The sequence below is a fragment of the Panthera pardus genome, unplaced genomic scaffold, assembly GCF_024362965.1.
Source record: "Panthera pardus isolate Hobbes unplaced genomic scaffold, ASM2436296v1 HiC_scaffold_372, whole genome shotgun sequence".
Lineage (NCBI taxonomy): Eukaryota > Metazoa > Chordata > Mammalia > Carnivora > Felidae > Panthera > Panthera pardus.
This window is the reverse complement of record NW_026526957.1, coordinates 4,270-13,846: the sequence shown is the minus strand read 5'-3', so window position 1 is coordinate 13,846 and position 9,577 is coordinate 4,270. Positions and strand designations below refer to the sequence as shown.

The 9,577-nt window shown below is 67.3% G+C and overlaps 1 protein-coding gene across 1 annotated transcript; it reads right to left on the bottom strand.

Annotated features, from left to right (window-relative positions):
* Positions 1-752: 752 nt before the first annotated feature.
* LOC128774684 (cohesin subunit SA-2-like) lies at positions 753-7,635 on the bottom strand (the record flags this gene model as incomplete). Its single annotated transcript, XM_053893703.1, has 5 exons — positions 7,525-7,635; positions 5,977-6,056; positions 2,468-2,575; positions 1,669-1,780; positions 753-981 (listed from the first exon to the last, which is right to left on the bottom strand). Coding segments are annotated over exons 1-5 (613 nt in total), but the record flags the coding sequence as incomplete, so codon positions are not given.
* Positions 7,636-9,577: the final 1,942 nt, after the last annotated feature.

Sequence of the window (9,577 nt, the reverse complement as noted above, 5' to 3'; positions counted from 1 at the left end):
TTGGGGGCTCATCCACTGGGCACTCTGCCCACCGTGCACCCTGACTCTGGGGCCCGGTCTTTGGGCTTCAGTGGCCCCCAGGCTGATCCTCTTATGGCAAGTCAGTCTGTGGCCCTCGTCCTGTGGACCCCACACTAGAGCCCTGTGACACCCCAGCCTCGAGGCCTGAGGACCCCTCACCGCAGGAAAGCATGGGTATGCTCCCCAAGCAGCCACTCAGGGAGCGGGTGCAGCACAGGAGGCTCGACAGGGCTGTGTCACTGCCTATATGGACAGACACTTGGCAGGACGGAAGCCTGGGGGCAGTGGGACATGGGGAGGAGGGAACAGTGAGACACCAGGAGGGGACAGCAGGACACGGGGGGGGACAGCAGGACACGGGGCAGCACAGCAAGTCACAGAGGAATAGGGATGTCAGGACACGGGACAGCAGGACACGGGGGACAGCGGGACACGGGCAGCAGGATACGGGGGACAGCGGGACACGGGGGACAGCGGGACACGGGGGACAGCAGGACACAGCAGTTGGTGGGTCACAAAGGAACAGGGACGGCAGGACACGGGGGACAGCGGGGGACAGCAGGACACAGGGATGGAAGGACACAGGGGACAGCGGGACACAGGACAGCAGGACACAGGGAGGGAAGGACACGGGGAGACAACAGGACACGGGGGATAGCGGGACACAGGGACAGAAGGACATGGGACAGCGGGACACGGGGGGCAGCGGGACACAGCGGCCGGTGGGTCACAGAGGAACAGGGACGGCAGGACGGGGGATGGTGTGCCTGGCAGGGACGGCCGGGAGGCCAGCGGGATCGCTGGCCCCCATCCACGACTCGGAGCCGGCCTCTGGCCACGCTCACCTTGGCGCCCGCCACGTGGCTCCAGCAGCAGGGCCGTCATGCACTCCCAGTTCCGGACCAGGGCGGGCGCCGCGTCCCACAGGCCGTCCACCAGGTATGGGACGTGTCTGTGGAACTGACAGGGACGGGCCACACGTGTAAAGTCGTGACGACGCGGAAGGAAAGACACGATGATGTTACAGGAGCACGCGATACGTGGGACGGGGGACACTGAGGACACAGGGCACGTGTGATGACACAGGCAGGGGGACGTGTGAGGACGCAGGGGGACACATGACAACACGACGTAGAAGAAATGCGTGACAAGGGCGAGAAGGATACGTGACAACACGGGGGGACACGTGACAACGGGGGACGTGTGATGACACAGAAAGGACACGCGACGTGAGGGGCGTGTGATGACAGAGGAGACTCGTAATGACACAGGCAGACGCCTGATGACACAGGGGACGTGTGACAACCAGGGGTGGACACGTGGTGACACCTGGTGGAGGGGACACGTGAGGACATGGGCAGGAACGGCCCCCTCCCCGACCCACCCGTGTGGTGGACACGTGAGGACAAACGGGGACACCCACCCAGAGCCCTGACGCCCGTGTGCCCGCGGCAGGCGTTCACACAGGAAGCAAGCCCCGCGTCAGCCGGACGCAGGACGCGGCACGGGACACGGGACACGGGACACGGGACACGGGGCGTGGGACACGGGACGTGGCATGCAACGTGGGCTGCAGGACACGGGTCCAGGTCCCTCCCCCGCGACTCGGACAACCCGGCCCCGGGCCCTGTGCTGCCACACCCTCACCTCGCCCTGCAAGTAAAAGTCGATGAGCGTCTTCATGTTCTGGATGTTTCTGTCAAACTCGTCGGGAGGGTTTTGACCAAAGAAACCTTCTTGGGGCGGGGGGGCCAGGAGCCTAGTGGGATCAGAAAGAGCGACCCCAGCATCAGCCTGGACGGGGGGGGGGCTCCCCGCACCTGCTGGTGCCCGAGGTCCTGTGGCTCCCTGCACGCACACGTGCAACGCAGTGAGCTGGGGAGCAGCGCACGCCGGGGAGGCCGCGGGCGCAGGACACGGCCCAGGGAGGAAAGCTCTAGAATGACTTCTGTCTGTCCGACCCCACTGCCAGCTCAGGCCAGCACTGCAGTGGGAACAGACGACAGGACTGCCCCCCGTTGCCGCACGTCAGACCCCCAAAGGACGCGGACCCCCGCCTGAACGCAGACCCATTAGGGAGGGCGAGACAGCCAGGTGGCCAGGACAGGACCTCAGGCCGGTGGGGGCCCCCGAGGGGGCCTCTACCACCTGGTCAGACCAATGCGGGAAGGGGCGCGCCTGTAACGCGGATCAAGTCCCCCAGCCACGCGCGTCCTTTGCGCTGCCGTTCCCATCCATCCTGTCCTGTGCCTCGGGGCCCACACCTGCTGTCCTGTGCAAGCCCTGCTCGGGGGCCCTGCTGTTCCCCTGGTCCCTGGGGCCTCCCGCTGCCCCCACCCTCCTCCATCTGCGAGTCCACCTGGCAGGACGCGGGAGCCCCCCCCCCCCCCCAAACATCACGGTGCCATCACAGCCCTGGAGACACCGTCACGTGTTCCGGCCTTACCTCTTACAGATGAGCTCGCCCGCGGCGGTCGCCATGGGCCTGTAGGCCGCGTACACGAACTGGAACAAGAAGACGTACTCCATGGATGAGAACACGCCCACGTAGTGCCTGAGGGGAGGCGCGCGTGAGTCCGGGGCCCGTGCACGCGGGACACGGCCACAGGCGTCTGTCCCCGCGGAGAGCGAAGGGAGGCTCTTCGCTAAATCGAGGGCCCCAACCTCGGCTTCCCCTAGACATGCCCCCCGCCCCTGCAGTTCCTGCCGGACCGAGCTCCCCTGGGGCGGCCCGCGTCCCAGGACAGGAGCTGAGGCCACGCGAGAAGGACCCACGTGAGCCAAGACGACGTGAGCAGCCTCCTGGGAAGGCCTCCCCCCCGCAGGGCCTCCGTGTCTGGGTTCCTTCCCCTCCAGCCAACTGCTAGCCCCAAAGGAAGGGAAAACCACTCTGTCCTCTCCCATGTGTGCACCTGAGCCACCTGTCACCTGACCCTCCCCAGGAGAGCGCTCTTGACTCCAAGCAGGCGACCGAGAGGGGGCGCACACGCAGGGGCAGAGGGAGACCCCGTGGGGGCCCACACGCAGGGGTGCACATGGAGAGGCGGCGGACGACCCCACGGGCGTGCACACGCAGGGGCGCATACACAGGGGCAGCGGGCGACCCCGCAGGGGCGCATACGGAGAGGGGAGGCAACCTTGCGGGGCGCACACGCAGGGGCGCATACAGAGAGGCAGGAGGCGACCCCGCGGGGGCGCACACGGAGAGGCAGGAGGCGACCCCGTGGGGGCGCACACAGAGGGGCGCACACGGAGAGGCAGGAGGCGACCCCGTGGGGGCGCACACAGAGGGGCGCACACGGAGAGGCAGGAGGCGACCCCGTGGGGGCGCACACAGAGGGGCGCATACGGAGAGGCAGGAGGCGACCCCGCGGGGGCGCACACGGAGAGGCAGGAGGCGACCCCGCGGGGGCGCACACGGAGAGGCAGGAGACGACCCCGCGGGGGCGCACACAGAGGGGCGCATACGGAGAGGCAGGAGGCGACCCCGCGGGGCGCACACGGAGAGGCAGGAGGCGACCCCGCAGGGGCGCACACGGAGAGGCAGGAGGTGACCCCGTGGGGGCGCACACACAGGGGCGCATACAGAGGCAACAGGCGACCCCGCGGGGGCGCGCTTGGAGGGGCAGCAGACGACCCCACAGGGGTGCACACGCAGGGGCGCATACGCGGGGGCAGCGGGCGCACACACAGGGGCGCATACGTAGAGGCAGCAGGCAACCGCGTGGGACGCACACGCAGGGGCAACGATGCAGGGCCAATCACTGATGCGCAGCAGGCGGGCACACAGGGGGCGACCACGGACAGGAGGCAGATGTCCACGGGCACCCATACTGGGAGCAGTCAGGGGATGAGTGGGGGACACCCCTGACACCACCTGGGGGGACGTCACCAGTGTGACCGTTTATCCAAACGCATCCAGTGAACCCGCGTGAGCAGAGCACAGCGATGTGCAAACACAGCCGCAGGGACGTTCCCACACGGGCAGAAACACAGGCAGGTGGCCTACCCGCCTCCCGGTCTGGGCTTTGAACGGTGGTGGACGACCTCTGATGCCTGGGGGACAACCCCGGGGGACGCCTGCGTTTGTCCTCGGGGTTCTGGGCACACAAGGAGCACCCTTGGGGGGTCCGAGTCAGCCCTGAGCTTGACTTGTCCAAGTCAAACCCCAAAGCCGCCTGGTTCTGTGCAACGTGGGGCACACGGGCTCTGCCCACGACCGAGCCTAGTTAGCGGGTGCCCAACCAGGGCTCGGAACGTGGCTGCGGCCCCAGGACCTGGGAGGGGGACTGCCCAGGGTATGAAAAGATGGACGCCTCGGCTGGGAGTCAAGCCGGGCCACGTGAACTGCCTCCACGTTTTGTTACGCGGACCTTCGAGTGATTAGATGTGGCCCACCACACTGGGGAGGACAATGTGCTTTACTGATCTGGGGATTCACGTGTTAAACCCATCTGGGGACCTCCTCACAGATTTTCTGGAATCATGTGGGAGCTGCCCCCTCCAACCACGTCAGCAGTCAGGCTGACAAACGGCATCACCCATCGACACTTCCTCGTGAGAGTGTGGCTTCTGACCATCGACTCATCGCAGACCGTCACTGAGTGCAGGAAGCCAGACACGTGGTACGCCACGTCAGAGCCTGTTCTGTGTGCCAGTGTCCGCTGGGGGGTGGGGGGAGGGGGCGGCTGGGGAGCAGACGGGGGAGCTCAGGTCCCCGCCCGGAGGGCTTTTGCATACACGTGTCGGAAGCCACACGGGTAAGAGCTTCTCCAAGTCAGTACCAGGGGACACGCGGCCCCCACGGCCCGCCTGCACAGCACCCTGGACAGGATGTCCACGCAGACACGCTTTCGCGAACCGGGTCACTGACCCAGATCGTGGCACTTGTGTGGGCTGGCTCTGTCCAGACGGCTCCCTTGTAAAATACGCCACCTTATCACCCAGCCACTGCCCTTGGGCGGTGGCGCCGGACGGGTGCTGGGTGGTCCCGGCCACTGGCGGGACCTCCGCGCAGCACACGGTAAGTCTGGTGCTCGTCCCCGTCTCTGGCTGCGCCAGCCTCCATCTGTCTGGGCCGCGTCGGGGTGCACACCCAGGGAGGGTCGGGCGCCCATCAGGGCCCCACTCCGTCCTCCGCACAGGGCGGACGGACGGCACCACGCTGGCCTTCAGGGCACGAGACGTTCCCACGGCACCAGCCGCGGCATTTAGGCGTGGCGGCCCAGCGGGAGGGTCGCGTCCCCGTGTCCGTTCCAGAGACGTCTCACATCAACGTCTGACACCTGATTCGACGAGGCGGCTGTCACCTGCAGTGTGTACCCGTGTGTATCCGGCCCAAGTGCACGCGGGGACCCGGGAGCTTCCAGAAGGTTCTGCGGACCTGGCCGGGTTGCAGCTGCCTCTTGTACACCAGCACCTTGGCCCCATCAGAGCCCCTGATGCAGGGGCGGCGGCAGAAGGGACCCCACAGGGAACCCCCGAACCCCCGAACAGGAAGCCAGGTCCCGACAAGCCCTCGCATCGCATCGCATCGTACGCAAGGGCACCGGCCACAGAGGTCTCCAACTGAGCAGCGGTGCAAACACACCCAAGGATGCGAGCTGACCATCACGCGGCTACGCGGGGGGGGGGGGGGGGGGGGGGGGGCTGCACACCGCACACGGTCACCCCGCGGTCCGCCAGCGGCACACACAGTCACTGCGCGCCCAGCGCACCCGGCCCGCCGCCCACGTGGCCTGGAAACGCGCTCTGGACGCAGGATTCCGCACGGACGCACGGTTCCGCACGGACGCAGGGCCACGCACGGACGCACGGTTCTGCACGGACGCAGGGCCACGCACGGACGCACGGTTCCGCACGGACGCAGGGTTCCGCGCGGACGCCGCGTGCTCTGCACAGATGCAGGGCCACGCACGGGCACACACGGCTCCGCACGGCCGCAGGGCTACTCACTCGGATATAAGCCGCAGGAGCTGCATGCACTCGGACGTGATCTCCGGCTGCCTGTCCTGGGTCATCGACAGGATTCGTTTCTAGGGGAAGCGAGAGAACACAACAAGCCCGCTTTGGTTCCGGCACCGTGGGCGCCTCCACGTGCACAGAGGACGCGGCGGGGCGGGGCCGGGCCGTCCCCTCGGTGCGGAGCGTCCCGCACACCGTGAGGGTCATGGGGCCGCATCCCTGGTCCCCGCAGACGCAGGGAGCGCGCACACGGTGATGTCACACGGCGGTGACAACCACGTGTCCCCAGAGTTTGAGCGTCCCCAGGCGTCAGCCGCTGATGTGGACCCACGGGGAGACGGAATTCCTCGGCACAGAAATCGGGAGGCAGGAGCCCTGGAGCCTCGAGGCTGCCGGGAAACGCCCCTGACCACGCCGAGTCTCCGGAAGACGCCAGCCACCTGCGCGCACCCAGCCCGTGGGACATGAGCTCCGCAGGACGTGTGCGCCTCCCGCCACGAGCCTCCGCAGCCCCTTCTCTCCTACGTAGGTGACTTTGCACGACCCTTGCGCTCACGAAGGGGCCGTGGCTCCCGGTCGGTGCACAGGTTGGGCACTGCGCTGTCCTCCATGGGGACTCACCACCACCTCCCGGAGGCCCTCCGTCCATCCCCGCCCCCCCCCCCCCCCCGCCTCGTGGACACTAGAGTTCCCCCCTGCACACTTCTAACGGCCCCCTCGCGCCTCTCTACGCGTGGCCCGCCCGCGCTACGCGTGGCCCGCCCGCGTGGGTTTCCTGCTCACGCCCAGCGGGGGACCCGGACGGGGTCAAGGAAGGCTGCTTTCTCCCCCACGCCCCCGGAGGGGGAGACAAACTGCCTGGTGCCGCCCCGCCCCGCCCCGCGTCGCTGGCTGCACGTTCACTGGCACCAACGTGGCCCGACCCCTGCTCCCAACCAGCCACGGGGCCCGGTCCGAGTCCCCGATGGCCCTGCCCCGCGGTGGGGAGTCCTCGCCGAGCCCTGCTGTCCCACGTCGGGCAGTGGGGCCTCACGCAGCGTCCCGCGTGGTAGTGCGGCCCCCAAATTCAGGAACAGGTTGAGTACAAGTTCACCGTGGGCTCCAGCCCGCATCGTCCCGGGCACTTGCTTCGGTCGCACCGTCCCTGAGCGGCCCTGCACGCGGGGCACGGAGCCTCGCAACCCAGCGGCAGGAGTGTGCCTGCGTCGGGAGGGCGGGCGCTGACCCTTCCCGCTCCCACACCCGAAAACTCCCCGCCAGCACGCGACTGACCCACCGGGGTGTGCCCACGCTCCGCCCGTGTCACCTGGTGCGCTCTGAAGCGCGGGCGGTTCGGACCCCGACGGGCCCCGGGGGGAGGGGGGCCGCCTCCGGTTCGTGGTCGCAGGACGCGGCCCCAGGCAGCGGGCGGAGGACGTGGCCGGCGGGTCCGAAGCCCCGCGAGCGGCGAGCGGCTGATGGCCGCGGCCCGAGGTCCGCACGTCCACGGCGACGCTTCGGGTTGGCGCCCCCGGCGCCAAGACGCGGAATCTCACTCACCTTGAACTTGTGGAAGAAAAGGCCCAGCTTCATAGCCGACTCTCTCTTCTCGTAGAGCGCCTTCAGCGCCAGGATGCACTTCATCCGCACGCTGGCGTCCCTTTAGGACAGAGAAACGGGGCCCGGTCACCACGGAAGGGCAGCCCCCCCACCAAGACTCCCCAGCAGACACACCCCTCGGAGCCCTGGGCCTCCGCCTTCTGCGTGGGCTGTGCGTGTCGGCAACCACCCACGCGGCCGGCAAACACACCCGCAGGGGCGGCACGGCGCGACCCATGTCCCAGGTTGAAGCCCGCACCCCCAGGACCTCAGGACGGGACTGTGTGCCCCTGGGGGTCGAAAATCAGCGATCAGAAAATGAGGTCGCTAGAGGGAGCACTGGTTCCATACGACACGGTCCTAATGAGAAGGCTGAACCAGCACACGGACCTGCACAGAGCATGACCACCAGAGGGCACAGGGGGGAGCCCACGTCCCACACCCAGGCGCGGGGATCAGGAGCACCCAGCCTCAGCCCTGCATGGACCTCAAACCCCCAGCCTCGCCCTTCCTGGATCTCAGACCCCCAGCCTCGGCCCTTCCTGGATCTCAGACCCCCAGCCTCCACCCCTCCTGGATCTCAGACTCCCAGCCTCTGCCCTGACTGGACCTCACACACCCAGCCTCGGCCCTGCCTGGATCTCAGCCTCCCATTTCTGCCCTGCCTGGGCCTCACAATCCCAGCCTTGGTCCTGCCTAGAAGTCAGACCCCAGCCTCAGCCCTGCCTGGATCTCATACTCCCAGCCTCAGCCCTGCCTGGATCTCAGACTCCCAGCCTCAGCCCTGCCTGGATCTCAGACTCCCAGCCTCATCCCTACCTGGATCTCAGACTCCCAGGCTCAGCCCTGCCTGGATCTCAGACTCCCAGCCTCAGCCCTGCCTGGATCTCAGACTCCCAGCCTCAGCCCTGCCTGGATCTCAGACTCCCAGGCTCAGCCCTGCTGGATCTCAGACTCCAGCCTCAGCCTGCCTGGATCTCAGACTCCCAGCCTCATCCCCTACCTGGATCTCAGACTCCCAGGCTCAGCCCTGCCTGGATCTCAGCCTCCCAGGCTCAACCCTGCCTGGACTCAGACTCCCAACCCTCCAGCCCTCCCTGGATCTCAGACCCCCAACCTCAGCCCTGCTGGATCTCAGACCCCCAGCCTCGGCCCCACCTGGATGTCAGAGTCCCTCACTCAGGACCTACTGGGCCTCACACTTTCAGCCTCGGCCTTACCTAGATCTCAACGTCCCAGGCTCAGCCTGTTGGAACTGAGACTCCCAGCCTTGGCCCCTCCTGGATTTCAGACCCCAAGCTTCGGAACTCCTAGATATCAACCTCCCAGTCTCTGCCCAGCTAGGATCTCAGAACCCCCACTTGGCCTGCCTGGACCTCAGACCCCCAGCCTCAGCCCTGCCTGGACCTCAGACTCCCAGGCTCAGCCCGTCCTGGAGGTCAGAGTCCCAGACCTCAGGCCCTCCTGGATGTCAGACTTCCATTTTCAGCCCTCCCTGGACTCAGTTTCCCAGTCTCTAGCCCCGCCTGGATCTCAGTCTCCCCGCCTCAGCCCTGCCTGGAACTCAGACCCCCCAGACTCAGCCCTGCCTGGATCTCAGACCCCAGCCTCAGCCCCACCTAGATCTCAGACTCCCAGCCTCAGACCAGCCTGGACTTCAGACACCCAGCCACAGCCCTGCCTGGATCTCAGACCCCCAGCCTCGGCCCTGCCTGGATCTCAGACTCCCATCCTCAGTCCCCGTCGGGACCTCAGACTCCCAGCCTCCAAACCCGCCTGAAACTCAGCCTCCCAGCTTCGACGCCTCCTGCATCTCAGACTCCCAGCTTCTGTCCTGCCTGGACCTCAGACCCCCCAACCTCGCGCCCTGTCTGGATCTGACCCCCAGCCTCAGCCCCACCTAGATCTCAGAGTCCCAGCCTCAGCCCTACCTGGATGTCAGAGGCCTTGACTCAGGCCCTACTGGACCTCACACTTTCAGCCCTCCGCCCCTCCTGGATTTCAGACCCCAAGC